The sequence below is a fragment of the Dendropsophus ebraccatus genome, chromosome 11 (genome assembly GCF_027789765.1).
Source record: "Dendropsophus ebraccatus isolate aDenEbr1 chromosome 11, aDenEbr1.pat, whole genome shotgun sequence".
Lineage (NCBI taxonomy): Eukaryota > Metazoa > Chordata > Amphibia > Anura > Hylidae > Dendropsophus > Dendropsophus ebraccatus.
The window spans coordinates 98,358,053-98,376,630 of NC_091464.1; the positions used below are offsets into that span (position 1 = coordinate 98,358,053).

At 45.4% G+C, this 18,578-nt stretch overlaps 1 protein-coding gene across 2 annotated transcripts in view; it reads right to left on the reverse strand.

Moving 5' to 3' along the window:
- The window catches only part of LOC138767892 (ICOS ligand-like), a 71,232-nt gene extending 61,159 nt beyond the window's left edge, over positions 1-10,073 (reverse strand). For both annotated transcript variants that reach the window (XM_069945756.1, XM_069945755.1), the window contains exons 1-2: positions 9,967-10,073; positions 4,274-4,308 (exon numbers count right to left, since the gene is read on the reverse strand). In XM_069945756.1, the coding sequence (XP_069801857.1) occupies positions 4,274-4,308; positions 9,967-9,983 (52 nt within the window). In that variant the 5' untranslated portion in view covers positions 9,984-10,073. The remainder of the gene's footprint in view (positions 1-4,273; positions 4,309-9,966) is intronic.
- Between the last annotated feature and the right edge of the window lie 8,505 nt (positions 10,074-18,578).

The window sequence follows — 18,578 nt, forward strand, 5'->3', positions numbered from 1 at the left end:
TTCCCCCCCACCCTCATAGATGCCCCCCTCCTTCCCCCCCACCCTCATAGATGCCCCCCTCCTTCCCCCCACCCTCATAGATGCCCCCTCCTTTCCCCCCACCCTCATAGATGCCCCCCTCCTTCCCCCCCACCCTCATAGATGGCCCCCTCCTTTCCCCCCACCCTCATAGATGCCCCCCTCCTTCCCCCCCACCCTCATAGATGCCCCCCTCCTTCCCCCCCACCCTCATAGATGGCCCCCTCCTTTCCCCCCACCCTCATAGATGGCCCCCTCCTTTCCCCCCACCCTCATAGATGGCCCCCTCCTTTCCCCCCACCCTCATAGATGGTCCCCTTCACCCCCCCTCCTCCCTTATAGATGGCCCCCTCCTTTCCCCCCACCCGTACAGGCTGATAAAAAAAACAAAACTTAACTCACCTGACATCGCGCTCCCACGTTGATTCTCACTCCTCCTGGTCTGTCCCCGGCAGCGCGCGCATCCCAGAACTCCCTGCGCGCCGGAAACCGGAAGTCAGGGCCCAAGGCGCGCAGGGAGTTCTGGGATGCGCGCGCTGCCGGGGGTAAGACGCGACACCCCCGGCAGCCGCGCAGCAGCCGGGGGAAGACGGAGCCCGACTCTTGTGACCGCAAGCAAAACAATGCTTGCGGTCACAAGAGTGATTGATCGGGGGGCCCCGCGGGCCCCCCTTGTGGCGGGCCCGGTCGCGGCGGCGACCCCCGCGACCACGGTGGCTACGCCACTGACTGTATATAATTATATATGTACAGCTGCTATAACCTGGGGATCTCCTGTATATAATTATATATGTACAGCTGGTATAACCTGGGTATATACTGTATATAATTATATATGTACAGCTGGTATAACCTGGGTATATACTGTATATAATTATATATGTACATCTGGTATAACCTGGGTATATACTGTATATAAATATATATGTACAGCTGGTATAACCTGGGTATATCCTGTATATAATTATATATGTACAGCTGATATAACCTGGGGATCTCCTGTATATAATTATATATGTACAGCTGATATAACCTGGGTATATACTGTATATAATTATATATGTACAGCTGGTATAACCTGGGTATATCCTGTATATAATTATATAGGTACAGCTGGTATAACCTGGGTATATACTGTATATAATTATATATGTACAGCTGGTATAACCTGGGGATCTCCTATATATAATTATATATGTGCAGCTGGTATATACTGTATATAATTATATATGTACAGCTGGTATAACCTGGGTATCTCCTGTATATAATTATATATGTACAGCTGGTATGACCTGGGTATATACTGTATATAATTATATATGTACAGCTGGTATAACCGGGATATATCCTGTATATAATTATATAGGTACACCTGCTATAACCTGGGCATATACTGTATATAACTATATATGTACAGCTGGTATAACCTAGGTATATACTGTATATAATTATATATGTACAGCTGGTATAACCTGGGGATCTCCTGTATATAATTATATATGTACAGCTGGTATAACCTGGGTATATACTGTATATAATTATATATGTACAGCTGGTATAACCTGGGGATTTCCTGTATATAATTATATATGTACAGCTGGTATAACCTGGGTATGTACTGTATATAATTATATATGTACAGCTGGTATAACCTGGGTATGTACTGTATATAATTATATATGTACAGCTGGTATAACCTAGGTATATACTGTATATAATTATATATGTACAGCTGGTATAACCTGGGTATATACTGTATATAATTATATATGTACAGCGGTATAACCTGGGTATCTCCGGTATATAATTATATATGTACAGCTGATATAACCTCGGTATATAATGTATATAATTATATATGTACAGCTGGTATAACCTGGGTATATACTGTACATAATTATATATGTACAGCTGGTATAACCTGGGTATATACCGTATATAATTATATATGTACAGCTGGTATAACCTGGGTATATACTGTATATAATTATATATGTACAGCTGGTATAACCTGGGTATTTCCTGTATATAATTATATATATATAGCTAATATAACCTGGGTATATACTGTATATAATTATATATGTACAGCTGGTATAACCTGGGTATATACTGTATATATTTATATATGTACAGCTGGTATAACTTGGGTATATCCTGTATATAATTATATATGTACAGCTGGTATAATATGGGTATATCCTGTATATAATTATATATGTACAGCTGGTATAACCTGGGTATATCCTGTATATAATTATATATGTACAGCTGATATAACCTGGGAATATACTGTATATAATTTTATATGTACAGCTGGTGTAACCTGGGTTTATACTGTATATAATTATATATTTACAGCTGGTATAACCTGGGTATAGCCTGTATATAATTATATATGTACAGCTGGTATAACCTGGGTATAAACTGTATATAATTATATATGTACAGCTAGTGTAACCTGGGTATATTCTCCTATGTCACTATCCTTACCTACCAAACCTTCTCCTGTCACTATCCTTACCTACCAACCCTTCTCCTATGTCACTATCCTTATCTACCAACCCTTCTCCTATGTCACTATCCTTACCTACCAACCCTTCTCCTATGTCACTATCCTTACCTACCAACCCTTCTCCTATGTCACTATCCTTATCTACCAACCCTTCTCCTATGTCACTATCCTTACCTACCAACCCTTCTCCTATGTCACTATCCTTACCTACCAACCCTTCTCCTATGTCACTATCCTTACCTACCAACCCTTCTCCTATGTCACTATCCTTACCCACCAACCCTTCTCCTGTGTCACTATCCTTACCTACCAACCCTCCTCCTATGTCACTATCCTTACCCACCAACCCTTCTCCTATGTCACTATCCTTACCTACCAACCCTTCTCCTATGTCACTATCCTTACCCACCAACCCTTCTCCTATGTCACTATCCTTACCTACCAACCCTTCTCCTATGTCACTATCCGTACCTACCAACCCTTCACCTATATCACTATCCTTACCTACCAACCCTTCTCCTATGTCACTATCCTTACCCACCAACCCTTCTCCTATGTCACTATCCTTACCCACCAACCCTCCTCCTATATCACTATCCTTACCTACCGACCCTTCTCCTATGTCACTATCCTTACCTACCAACCCTTCTCCTATGTCACTATCCTTACCTACCAACCCTTCTCCTATGTCACTATCCTTACCTACCAATCCTTCTCCTATGTCACTGTCTTTACCTACCAACCCTTCTCCTATGTTACTATCCTTACCCACCAACACTTCTCCTATATCACTATACTTACCCACCAACCCTTCTCCTATGTCACTATCCTTACCTACCAACCCTTCTCCTATGTCACTATCCTTACCTACCAACCCTTCTCCTATGTCACTATCCTTACCTACCAACCGTTCTCCTATATCACTATCCTTACCTACCAACCCTTCTCCTATGTCACTATCCTTACCTACCAACCCTTCTCCTATGTCACTATCCTTACCTACCAAACCTTCTCCTATGTCACTATCCTTACCTACCAACCCTTCTCCTATGTCACTATCCTTACCTACCAAACCTTCTCCTATGTCACTATCCTTACCTACCAAACCTTCTCCTATGTCACTATCCTTACCTACCAAACCTTCTCCTATGTCACTATCCTTACCTACCAACCCTTCTCCTATGTCACTATCCTTACTTACCAACCCTTCTCCTATGTCACTATCCGTACCTACCAACCCTTCTCCTGTCACTATCCTTACCTACCAAACCTTCTCCTATGTCACTATCCTTACCCACCAAACCTTCTCCTATGTCACTATCCGTACCTACCAACCCTTCTCCTGTCACTATCCTTACCTACCAAACCTTCTCCTATGTCACTATCCTTACCCACCAACACTACCCCTATGTCACTATCCTTACCTACCAACCCTTCTCCTATGTCACTATCCTTACCTACCAACCCTTCTCCTATGTCACTATCCTTACCTACCAACCCTTCTCCTATGTCACTATCCTTACCTACCAACCCTTCTCCTATGTCACTATCCTTACCCACCAACCCTTCTCCTATGTCACTATCCTTACCTACCAACCCTTCTCCTATGTCACTATCCTTACCTACCAAACCTTCTCCTATGTCACTATCCTTACCCACCAACCCTTTTCCTATGTCACTTACAAACATATGAAAAGTTATAGGACCCAGAACAGATCCTAGCATTATTCTAATACTCACCAATTGTCAGACACCAGAGGAGAATAGCAGGGACCCTGCAGGAGAGGGAGATGCACAGTCACAATCTGCTTTTCCATTCTTATCTCCCTATAAAGTGCAGGGACTTTCCAGCCGCCTCCTGATCCTGAGCGCCTCTCATTTGTTCTTCACATAATATCTGACCTTCCATTGTAGACAACACTAACTGTATAATATAAGATTTGGGAAGTGATACTGTGCACTATATATATGAGTGTGGGAAGTGTTACTGTGCAGAATGTTGGCAGAGGTGATACTGTGCAGGATGGGAGAGGTGATGCTGTGCAGGATGTTGGGAGAGGTGATACTGTGCAGGATGTTGGGAGAGGTGATACTGTGCAGGATGGGAGAAATGATACTGTGCAGGATGTTGGGAGAGGTGATACTGTGCAGGATGGGAGAGGTGATACTGTGCAGGATGTTGGGAGAGGTGATACTGTGCAGGATGGGAGAGGTGATACTGTGCAGGATGTTGGGAGAGGTGATACTGTGCAGGATGGGAGAGGTGATACTGTGCAGGATGTTGGGAGAGGTGATACTGTGCAGGATGTTGGGAGAGGTGATACTGTGCAGGATGGAAGCGGTGTTACTGTGCAGGATGTTGGGAGAGGTGATACTGTGCAGGATGTTGGGAGAGGTGATACTGTGCAGGATGAGAGGTGATACTGTGCAGGATGTTGGGAGAGGTGATACTGTGCAGGATGGAAGAGGTGATACTGTGCAGGATGTTGGGAGAGGTGATACTGTGCAGGATGGGAGAGGTGATACTGTGCAGGATGGGAGAGGTGATACTGTGCAGGATGTTGGGAGAGGTGATACTGTGCAGGATGAGAGGTGATACTGTGCAGGATGAGAGGTGATACTGTGCAGGATGTTGGGAGAGGTGATATTGTGCAGGATGTTGGGAGAGGTGATACTGTGCAGGATGGGAGAGGTGATACTGTGCAGAATGTTGGGAGAGGTGATACTGTGCAGGATGAGAGGTGTTACTGTGCAGGATGTTGGGAGAGGTGATACTGTGCAGGATGTTGGGAGAGGTGATACTGTGCAGGATGAGAGGTGATACTGTGCAGAATGTTGGGAGAGGTGATACTGTGCAGGATGGGAGAGGTGATACTGTGCAGGATGTTGGGAGAGGTGATACTGTGCAGGATGTTGGGAGAGGTGATACTGTGCAGGATGGAAGAGGTGTTACTGTGCAGGATGTTGGGAGAGGTGATACTGTGCAGGATGTTGGGAGAGGTGATACTGTGCAGGATGTTGGGAGAGGTGATACTGTGCAGGATGTTGGGAGAGGTGATACTGTGCAGGATGTTGGGAGAGGTGATACTGTGCAGGATGTTGGGAGAGGTGTTACTGTGCAGGATGTTGGGAGAGGTGATACTGTGCAGGATGAGAGGTGATACTGTGCAGAATGTTGGGAGAGGTGATACTGTGCAGAATGTTGGGAGAGGTGATACTGTGCAGAATGAGAGGTAATACTGTGCAGGATGAGAGGTGATACTGTGCAGGATGGGAGAGGTGATACTGTGCAGGATAAGAGGTGATACTGTGCAGGATGTTGGGAGAGGTGATACTGTGCAGGATGAGAGGTGATACTGTGCAGGATGGGAGAGGTGTTACTGTGCAGGATGTTGGGAGAGGTGATACTGTGCAGGATGGGAGAGGTGATACTGTGCAGGATGTTGGGAGAGGTGGTACTGTGCAGGATGTTGGGAGAGGTGATACTGTGCAGGATGGAAGAGGTGTTACTGTGCAGGATGTTGGGAGAGGTGATACTGTGCAGGATGTTGGGAGAGGTGATACTGTGCAGGATGTTGGGAGAGGTGATACTGTGCAGGATGTTGGGAGAGGTGATACTGTGCAGGATGTTGGGAGAGGTGATACTGTGCAGGATGTTGGGAGAGGTGTTACTGTGCAGGATGTTGGGAGAGGTGATACTGTGCAGGATGAGAGGTGATACTGTGCAGGATGTTGGGAGAGGTGATACTGTGCAGGATGTTGGGAGAGGTGATACTGTGCAGGATGGGAGAGGTGATGCTGTGCAGGATGTTGGGAGAGGTGATACTGTGCAGGATGTTGGGAGAGGTGTTACTGTGCAGGATGTTGGGAGAGGTGATACTGTGCAGGATGGGAGAGGTGATACTGTGCAGGATGTTGGGAGAGGTGATACTGTGCAGGATGAGAGGTGATACTGTGCAGGATGTTGGGAGAGGTGATACTGTGCAGGATGAGAGGTGATACTGTGCAGGATGTTGGGAGAGGTGATACTGTGCAGGATGTTGGGAGAGGTGATACTGTGCAGAATGTTGGGAGAGGTGATACTGTGCAGAATGTTGGGAGAGGTGATACTGTGCAGGATGAGAGGTGTTACTGTGCAGAATGTTGGGAGAGGTGATACTGTGCAGAATGTTGGGAGAGGTGATACTGTGCAGAATGTTGGGAGAGGTGATACTGTGCAGAATGTTGGGAGAGGTGATACTGTGCAGAATGTTGGGAGAGGTGATACTGTGCAGGATGTTGGGAGAGGTGATACTGTGCAGAATGTGTACAGCCATATACAGATATGACTCTTCAGAACGGTTTAATGGAATTTGTACTGTGGAGATGGGAACCATTCAGGAAATCCCCGTCCTTTCCCCTTCACAGGTTCCTCATCCCCTGAGAACAGGATCCTGCACCCCATGAATCCCCCTCCGCCTGCTGGAATCCCCTAAAATGTGTGTATGTATATATATATATATATTATGCATGGGTATTTATATTTATGTATATGTATGTGTGTTAGTTATGTATATATGTATATGTATGTATGTATTTGTAAGTGTCTATGTATGTATACCTGTATCTGCATGTACAGTATGTGTGTATAGGGATGCATGTGTGTTAGTTGTGTATATATGTATAGGGATGCATGTGTGTTAGTTGTGTATATATGTATAGGGATGCATGTGTGTTAGTTGTGTATATATGTATAGGGATGCATGTGTGTTAGTTGTGTATATATGTATAGGGATGCATGTGTGTGTGTATGTATGTATTTGTAAGTGTCTATGTATGTATACCTGTATCTGCATGTACAGTATGTGTGTATGTATATGTGTATAGATGTGTATGTATTTGTATGTGTCTATCTATGTATGTATACTTGTATCTGTATGAATGTGTATATATGTATTTGTGTGTATAAGTATTTCTGTATATTTTTATGCATGTATGTGTGTATAATTGTATACGTGTATGTTTCAGTGTGTGTGTGTATATATGTATACGTGTTTGTATAGGAATGCCTGGGTGTATATATGTGTGTACATGTGTGTATAGGAATGCATGTGTACATGAATGTGTGTATATATGTATGGATGGATGTATCTGTGTTTATATGTCTGTGTGTACATGTGTATGTATTTATTTGTGTGTGTGTATATATATGTTTGTATCTATGTATAATTGTGTGTATATGTACTGTATGTATCTATATACGTATATGGCTATGTTCACACAACGTTTTTTCAGCTTCATTTAAAATAACGTCCATCATTTGGAGTGTAAAATAACGGACGTTATTTAGCTGTCTAGCCTCCCCTTAGTGCAATATCTGGTGTTTGTACATTATACTAGTTTGGTTACTAATCGGCCGTTGGATGCGGCTTAATTGAAAAGTCCATTAAATTTAATAGTAAAAACAAAAAAAGAACGGTGGAAAAAGGAAAACTGCGTGTGACCAGTTAATAAAAAACGTCCGCTGTTTGCAAAAGACGTCCGAAAACAATGATCATGTTCATTATTTTGACGTCCGTTATTCAATACATTGTGCGCATTGGACATCCATCTTTACATTGACTTCAATGCATTGCCATTGCAGTCAGTTACGTCGTGGCAAAAACGGACGTTATTTTTAAATTCCAAAATCGGGCGCCTTTTCTCTATTTTTGACTTTGTGTGAACATAGCCTATATATGTATGTGTATATATTTGTGTGTATATATGTATTTATGCCTGTTTGAATGTATGTGTGTGTGTGCATGCATATATATATAATATACACACATATACATATACACACACACACACGAGTATATATGTATGCGTGTGTGTATATATTTATGTATAAATGTGTATATATGTTTGTGTGTATATATGTGTGCGTGTTTCAATGTAGGTGTGTGTGCATATATATGTATAATTGTGTGTAGGTATGTATATACATGTGAGTATACATGTATGTGTGTGTGTGTGTATATATATATATATATATATATATATATATATGTATCTATGTGTGCATAATTGTGTGTATGTGTGTGTAATTGTTACTACATGTCTATCTGTGTATATAATTATGTGTGTGTGTATATATGTATGTATGTTTGTATCTATGTATGTATAATTGTGTGTGTATGTGTGTGTGTGTGTATATATATATATATATATATATGCATTTTTGTATCTATGTATGTATAATTGTGTGTCTGTGTGTTAATGTGTATGTCTCTGTGTGTATAATTATTACATGTCTGTGCTTATGTATGTATAATTGTGTGTGTGTGTATATTTGTATGTCTCTATCTATGTATAATTGTGCGTATGTGTGTATAATTATGTGTGTGTATATGTGTATGTCTCTATCTATGTATGTATAAATGTGCGTATGTGTGTATAATTATGTGTGTGTATGTGTAGGTCGCCATCTATGTATGTATAATTGTGTGTGTGTGTATGTGTATGTCTCCATCTATGTATAATTGTGTGTGTGTGTGTGTGTGTGTGTGTATATGTGTGTGTATAATTGTGTGTATGTGTGTTTATGTATGTATATTTGTGTGTGTATGTCTCCATCTATGTATGTATAATTGTGTGTGTGTATGTGTATGTCTCCATCTATGTATGTATAATTGTGTGTGTGTGTATGTGTATGTCTCCATCTATGTATGTATAATTGTGTGTGTGTGTGTGTATGTCTCCATCTATGTATGTATAATTGTATGTGTATGTCTCCATCTATGTATGTATAATTGTGTGTGTGTGTGTATGTGTATGTCTTCATCTATGTATAATTGTGTGTGTGTGTATGTGTGTGTATAATTGTGTGTATGTGTGTTTATGTATGTATAATTGTGTGTGTATGTCTCCATCTATGTATGTATAATTGTGTGTGTGTGTGTGTGTGTGTATGTCTCCATCTATGTATGTATAATGGTGTGTGTGTGTGTGTGTGTGTGTCTCCATCTATGTATGTATAATTGTATGTGTGTATGTGTATGTCTCCATCTATGTATAATTGTGTGTGTGTTAATGTGTATGTGTGTGTATAAATGTGTGTTTATGTATGTATACTTGTGTGTGTGTGTGTGTGTATGTGTATGTCTCCATCTATGTATGTATAATTGTGTGTGTGTGTGTGTGTGTGTATTTATGCATTTTTGTATCGATGTATGTATAATTGTGTGTGTGTTAATGTGTATGTGTGTGTATAATTGTGTGTATGTGTGTTTATGTATGTATACTTGTGTGTGTGTAACTGTTACTACATGTCGGTGTTTATGTGTGTGTGATTGTCCATGTGTGGGACTGTCAGCTGGCAGAATATACTGTAGTATGTGGGTATATATATATATACCTGGTCATGTACACACGGTGTATGTGTAGGTATGTGTGTGTGTCGGTGCACTCACCTGGTGCAGGACTCCATTGTGCTGCGGTCTCTGATGTGCTGGGGACGCTCTCATTGCATGTCTGGCTGTCTGTCGGACGGTCACACTCTTCCTCCCTCTTACTTCCTGTAACTCCCTGTAGGAGGGTCCAGCAGGGCCGGAGCTGTCCTACCATCACAGTATATAGTCAGGCTACAGAAAGGGACTCCCCCAGCCTGCTGGGTGCAGTGGTTCTCCGCTCCACCACAAACAGCCACAATCTCCAGTACTAAAAGCCCAGAAACCCCCCCGGATTCTTCTAATACCTTATTATATCCTCAGGCTGGAGACCCCTCCAAACGTCTATTATCCAATCATATTAGTGGAGGAATCCTGTGGAGTTTCCGTGGGGTTTCAACCACTTTATGGTGGACTGGAGAACCACTGCACCCAGCAGGCTGGAGGAGCCTCTGATTGCAGCCTGGTTCCATGAATGGCTCCAGAAGGTGCAGCCGTGGATGTTGTCACCAGAACCATTCCTGTGCCTATCCTGCTGCAACTACAGAAGGGGGGGCACATCTGCCGAGGTAGTTTAATTCCTGAACACTAGGAGGCGCCACCTGTCGGGTGATTACAGGTGATGTCTCCTCTGTGGTTACATCCGGTGATTACAGGTGACGTCTCCTCTGTGGTTACATCCGGTGATTACAGGTGACGTCTCCTCTGTGGTTACATCCGGTGATTACAGGTGACGTCTCCTCCTCCTCTGTAGTTACATCCGGTGATTACAGGTGACGTCTCCTCCTCCTCCTCTGTAGTTACATCCGGTGATTACAGGTGACGTCTCCTCCTCTGTAGTTACATCCGGTGATTACAGGTGACGTCTCCTCCTCCTCTGTGGTTACATCCGGTGATTACAGGTGACGTCTCCTCCTCCTCTGTAGTTACATCCGGTGATTACAGGTGACGTCTCCTCCTCCTCTGTAGTTACATCCGGTGATTACAGGTGACGTCTCCTCCTCCTCTGTAGTTACATCCGGTGATTACAGGTGACGTCTCCTCCTCCTTTGTGGTTACATCCGGTGATTACAGGTGACGTCTCCTCCTCCTCTGTGGTTACATCCGGTGATTACAGGTGACGTCTCCTCCTCCTCTGTGGTTACATCCGGTGATTACAGGTGACGTCTCCTCCTCCTCTGTGGTTACATCCGGTGATTACAGGTGACGTCTCCTCCTCCTCTGTGGTTACATCCGGTGATTACAGGTGACGTCTCCTCCTCCTCTGTGGTTACATCCGGTGATTACAGGTGACGTCTCCTCCTCCTCTGTGGTTACATCCGGTGATTACAGGTGACGTCTCCTCCTCCTCTGTAGTTACATCCGGTGATGTAGGGATGCAGGAGGGGGCATTTTCCTCCCACATTACAGGGAACGTTATGAGAGGTAAACCAGAGCGCGTCCTCTGCTTACACATTACTGTCAGTAGTGATGAGTAGTGACCAGAAGGGGGCGCCTTCCTTCCACATCAGTTAGGGTTAAGAAGAAAGTGAACAGGAGGGTGCGTTCTCCAACTATTACTGTCAGTGGTAATAATAAGTAAGTAAGAAAGGGTCTGCACAGAAGTCCTGGAGATTATAGAGGAGAATGTGATAGGGGAGGAGGATAGGACAAGGTAGAAGATCCCAGAGTATAGGGGCAGCACAGGAGAAGTCCTGGAGATGATAATAATACTTTTATCATAATACTTTTATTTGTATAGCGCACACAGATTCCGCAGCGCTTACATAGTTTGGCCAATTATTGCTCCCTGTCCCCATTAGGGCTCACAAGCTAAATTCACCTATCTGTATGTCTTTGGGTGTGGGAGGAAACCGGAGTACCTGGAGAAAACCCACGCAAACATGGAGAGAACATACAAACTCTTCGCAGATGTTGCCCTTGGTGGGATTTGAACCCAGGACTCCAGCGCTGCAAGGCTACTGTGCTAACCACTGATAGAGGAGGATGTGATAGGGGAGGAGGATAGGACAAGGTAGAAGATCCCGGAGTATAGGGGCAGCACAGGAGAAGTCTTCTTCTTTTTCTTCTTTTTTTTTCTTTTTTTTCTTTTTCTTCTTTTTTTTCCTTTTCTTTTTCGGTCCCTTTAACAGCGACCTGCGGCCCTTTAAGAGCGAAGGGACTCACATTGCTCTTAAAGCGACCCAAGTTGCTCTTAAAGGGACGGCACCCAGCATTAAAGTTAAAAGGAAGTCACTGGTAAAGGGGCGCTCTTTTCAAGCACTATGTATTTTTCTGGAAATGCAAATCTAGTTATTATTATTACTTCCATTTTGCAGACAGAATCTAATGTGAAGAAGTGAAACCTCTTATGGATAAATTCTCTGATAACATTTCTGTGAAAGATTTCAGAAAGTGAACTTTGTGATGGTAGATTGTTGTGAGACGGTCATTCCAGAGAAGTGCCGCACTATTACGTAGCGGGGGGCCGTGGTAGGAGGGAAAGCTGCACCTATCTGCCTAACCCCTTAGATGCCTCAGTCAGTGGTTTCCGGGGGGCGGTGCTCGCTCTGTGAGGCTGTGGGCAGCTAGGGGCCCCAAGTCTGCCAGGTACAGAGTCTGTTAATCCCTGATATGCTGACCGGCATTATACACAACAATAGGAAGAACAATGTATTATAGGGGTGACCAGAGGCTCCCAGCTTCAGGGAACAAAGGGGACTAAGAAGGGTTAAAGTATCAAGGGAAACAGTGATGTCACCGCATCTACAGGGGGAAACGGTAACGTCACTGCGTCTACGGGGGGAAAGAGTGACGTCACCGCGTCTACGGGGGGAAAGAGTGACGTCACCGCGTCTACGGGGGGAAACGGTGACGTCACCGCATCTACAGGGGGAAAGAGTGATGTCACCGCGTCTACGGGGGGAAAGAGTGACGTCACCGCGTTTACAGTGGGAAACAGTGACGTCACCGCATCTACAGGGCGAAAGAGTGATGTCACCGCGTCTACGGGGGGAAAGAGTGACGTCACCGCGTTTACAGTGGGAAACAGTGACGTCACCGCATCTACAGGGCGAAAGAGTGATGTCACCGCGTCTACAGGGGGAAACTGTGACGTCACCGCGTCTATGGGGGGAAAGAGTGACGTCACCGCGTTTACAGGGGGAAACTGTGACGTCACCGCATCTACAGGGGGAAACTGTGACGTCACCGCATCTACAGGGGGAAACTGTGACGTCACCGCGTCTACAGGGGGAAACTGTGACGTCACCGCGTCTACAGCGGGAAATGCTGTTATAAAAAGACAATTACAGCATTACGTTATGGCATTTTGTTATTGGAGATCTGGTGCCCCCTGCAGGTCAGTGCTTTATCAGCAGCTACCATGAATACTGCCTTGTTATTGATAAGACACACCCACAAATCACTGAACACACCCAAAAGTCTTTGGACACGCCCACAAATCACTAGACACACCCACATATCACTAAACACACCCAAAAGTCATTAGACACACCCACAAATCACTGGACACACTGAAAAGTCATTAGACACACCCATAAATCACTGGACACACCCAAAAGTCTATAGACACACCCATAAATCACTGGGCACGCCCAAAAATCTTTAGACACACCCACAAATCACTGGACACACCCAAAAAATCACTAGGTGCACCTATAAATCTTTCACACACAAATCACTGGACACACCCAAAAGTCCTTAGACACACCCACATACCGTATCACTGGAGAATCGGTGATGTTTTGGCCCCGGTTTGTGTCTCTTGTGATATTTCTACCTGATCTTCCGCCCTGACCCTGCAGGGGTTAACACCGCCATGTTCTCATTCTCTGCTGAGTCAGTTCAGGTTCTAGACCACTGAGCCGAGAAGATGAGATTCTTCCCTGAGATTTGTTGGTGATAGATGATAGATTGTGAGGCAGAAATGAGGAAGTGAGGTTGGTGACTAAGCCCCCGGGGGGCGCCACTAATAGACTCAACACCTCCATCTATGTGAAGGACCATTCTTACTGGAACTAGGGGGCTTGTTACAGTACAGGCTCCGGGGATGGAGACAATATTCTATTCATAGGCATGGTGTGTGGCGGTATACTCAGGGGCACAGTGTGTGGGGTGATATATTCAGGGGCACAGTGTGTGGGGTGATATATTCAGGGGCACAGTGTGGGGGGTGATATATTCAGGGGCACAGTGTGTGGCGGTATATTCAGGGGCACAGTGTGTGGGGTGATATATTCAGGGGCACAGTGTGGGGGGTGATATATTCAGGGGCACAGTGTGGGGGGTGATATATTCAGGGGCACAGTGTGTGGGGTGATATATTCAGGGGCACAGTGTGGGGTGATATACTCAGGGGCACAGTGTGGGGTGATATATTCAGGGGCACAGTGTGTGGGGTGATATATTCAGGGGCACAGTGTGGGGGGTGATATATTTAGGGGCACAGTGTGTGGCGGTATATTCAGGGGCACAGTGTGTGGGGTGATATATTCAGGGGCACAGTGTGTGGTGATATATTCAGGGGCACAGTGTGTGGGGTGATATATTCAGGGGCACAGTTAGTGGGGTGATATATTCAGGGGCACAGTTAGTGGGGTGATATATTCAGGGGCACAGTGTGTGGTGATATATTCAGGGGCACAGTGTGTGGGGTGATATATTCAGGGGCACAGTGCGGGGGGTGATATATTCAGGGGCACAGTGTGTGGGGTGATATATTCAGGGGCACAGTGTGTGGGGTGATATATTTAGGGGCACAGTGTGTGGGGTGATATATTCAGGGGCACAGTGTGTGGTGATATATTTAGGGGCACAGTGTGTGGCGGTATATTCAGGGGCACAGTGTGTGGGGTGATATATTTAGGGGCACAGTGCGGGGGGTGATATATTCAGGGGCACAGTGTGTGGGGTGATATATTTAGGGGCACAGTGCGGGGGGTGATATATTCAGGGGCACAGTGTGTGGGGTGATATACTCAGGAGCACAGTGTGTGTGGTGATCTATTCAGGGGCACAGTGTGGGGTGATATATTCAGGGGCACAGTGTGGGGTGATATATTCAGGGGCACAGTGTGTGGGGTGATATATTCAGGAGCACAGTGTGTGTGGTGATATATTCAGGGGCACAGTGTGTGGTGATATATTTAGGGGCACAGTGTGTGGCGGTATATTCAGGAGCACAGTGTGTGGGGTGATATACTCAGGAGCACAGTGTGTGTGGTGATATATTCAGGAGCACAGTGTGTGGCGGCATACTCAGGGGCACAGTGTGTGTGGTGATATACTCAGGAGCACAGTGTGTGTGGTGATATATTCAGGGGCACAGTGTGTGGTGATATATTTAGGGGCACAGTGTGTGTGGTGATATATTCAGGAGCACAGTGTGTGGGGTGATATACTCAGGAGCACAGTGTGGGGGGTGATATATTCAGGGGCACAGTGTGGGGTGATATATTCAGGGGCACAGTGTGCGGGGTGATATATTCAGGGGCACAGTGTGGGGGGTGATATATTCAGGGGCACAGTGTGTGTGGTGATATATTCAGGGGCACAGTGTGTGGTGATATATTTAGGGGCACAGTGTGTGGCGGTATATTCAGGAGCACAGTGTGTGGGGTGATATACTCAGGAGCACAGTGTGGGGGGTGATATATTCAGGGGCACAGTGTGGGGTGATATATTCAGGGGCACAGTGTGTGTGGTGATATATTCAGGGGCACAGTGTGGGGGTTGATATATTCAGGGGCACAGTGTGTGGGGTGATATATTCAGGGGCACAGTGTGGGGGTTGATATATTCAGGGGCACAGTGTGGGGGTTGATATATTCAGGGGCACAGTGTGGGGGGTGATATATTTAGGGGCACAGTGTGGGGGGTGATATATTCAGGGGCACAGTGTGTGGGGTGATATATTCAGGGGCACAGTGTGTGTGGTGATATACTTAGGGGCACAGTGTGGGGGGTGATATATTCAGGGGCACAGTGTGTGGGGTGATATACTCAGGAGCACAGTGTGTGGGGTGATATATTCAGGGGCACAGTGTGTGGGGTGATATATTTAGGGGCACAGTGTGTGGTGATATATTCAGGGGCACAGTGTGGGGGGTGATATACTCAGGGGCACAGTGTGTGGCGGTATATTCAGGGGCACAGTGTGTGGGGTGATATATTCAGGGGCACAGTGTGTGTGGTGATATATTTAGGGGCACAGTGTGTGGGGTGATATATTCAGGGGCACAGTGTGTGGGGTGATATATTCAGGGGCACAGCGTGTGGCGCCATAGTATGGAGCAGACACAAGAATCGGGCCATTACATAAGACAGGGTGATAGAAAAGCATCAAGCCACCAGCAGGACCACTTTCTGCTCCTTTGTGTTAGGAGGAACAGGAGGAGCACTGGGGGGGGGGGGGGGGGGGGGGGCACAGAATGACAAATGAGGGAACAATGATATAGTATTTGATATCTGAGACTGGAGACAAGAACTGAAGATGAAAGTCTTACGAGATTGGCACAATAATAATATGGCAGCTGAATCCATGTCCTCAAATAAAAAAGAGTAAAAGTCATCTGTGGAGGGAGCATTCTGATGTCAGCTGCTCCCCAAACGTTAATGGGACCGATTATACACTGAGGTCAATGAAGGAGCCAGCGTATGTAGACCTGGACTACCGAGAGGTTGTGGGGCGTTTTATACACTGAGGTCAATGCAGGAACCAGCGTATGTAGACCTGGACTACCGAGAGGTTGTGGGACGGATGATACACTGAGATCAATGAAGGAGCCGGCGTATGTAGACCTGGACTACCGAGAGGTTGTGGGACGGATGATACACTGAGGTCAATGAAGGAACCAGCGTATGTAGACCTGGACTACCGAGAGGTTGTGGGACGGATGATACACTGAGGTCAATGAAGGAGCCGACGTATGTAGACCTGGATTGAAGACGCATGAGGGGTGTAAGTAATGTGTTAACTTTCTGGCTGGCTGCTAGTGGGGAGGATCACACCCCCGGGACGTTGTCCTGGAGAAGCGATCCACACATCTTCCCCCATCCGGGGTCAGCACTAGTTTGCTTCCGGCTGCAGCAGCCGGAAGCAATCGATGTGCCTATCTCATTGATCTATGCTGCATCTCTATGCAACATTGATCTGCATGAGAGATCAGTGTACTTATACTAGAAGTCCCACAGGGGGGAATAACCCTAACCCCAGGGGGGGGAATAACCCTAACCCCAGGGGGGGAATAACCCTAACCCCAGGGGGGGGAATAACCCTAACCCCAGGGGGGGGAATAACCCTAACCCCAGGGGGGGGAATAACCCTAACCCCAGGGGGGGGAATAACCCTAACCCCAGGGGGGGGAATAACCCTAACCCCAGGGGGGGGAATAACCCTAACCCCAGGGGGGGAATAACCCTAACCCCAGGGGGGGAATAACCTTAACCCCAGGGGGGGAATATCCCTAACCCCAGGGGGGGGGGAATAACCCTAACCCCAGGGGGGGGGGGGAATAACCCTAACCCCAGGGGGGGGGGGGGAATAACCCAAACCCCAGGGGGGGGAATAACCCTAACCCCAGGGGGGGGAATAACCCTAAACCCAGGGGGGGGAATAACCCTAACCCCAGGGGGGGGAATAACCCTAACCCCAGGGGGGAGAATAACCCTAAACCCAGGGGGCTTCTAGTATAAGTGTAAAAGTAAAAATAAAAGTGTTATTAATAAAAAGTCAGAATCACCCCCCCCTTTTCCTATGTTATAAATAAAAATAAATAAACATGTTTACTATCGCCGCGTGCGTAATCGCCCGAACTATTAATTAATCACATTCCTGATCTCGCACGGTAAACGGCGTCAGCGCAAAAAAAACCCTAAGTGCAAAATTGCGCATTTTTGGTCGCATCAAATCCAGAAAAAATGTAATAAAAAGCGATCAAAAAGTCGAATATGTGCAATCAAGGTACCGATAGAAAGAACACATCATGGCGCAAAAAATGACACCTGACACAGCCCCATAGACCAAAGGATAAAAGCGCTATAAGCCGGGGAATGGAGCGATTTTAAGGAACGTATATTTGTTATCAGATACAATAAAAGTTATACATGTTACATATCGTTGTAATCGTAATGACTTGAGGAACATATGTAAGAAGTCAGTTTTACCCCAGGGCGAACGGCGTAAAAACTAAAAAAAAAAAGAAAAGAAATGCGTTTTTTTTTTTCAATTTCACCACACTTTGAATTTTTTTCTGGTTTTGCAGTGTACGTTATGAAAAAATTCAGCCTGTCATTGCAAAGTACAATTAGTGGTGCAAAAAATAAGGGCTCATGTGGGTTTCTAGGTGGAAAAATGCAAGTGCTATGGTCTTTTAAGCAAAACGAAAAAACGAAAATGCAAAAATTTCAATTGGCCCGGTCCTCTAAGGGTTAAAAGCAGCTATCCGAAGGTACAAGTGGGGGGTGGGGGGGGGATAGGTACAGAGTCGCTATAAAGTCTGCTCTGTGTTCATACACTACATTATGGCGAGGAGGAGGATGATGAGATTCCTGGAATTACCAGCTATTGGACCTTTTCATGTGTCTGGAGATCCTACTAGTCTGTCACAGCGCTGGGACAAGTGGGAAAAGGTATT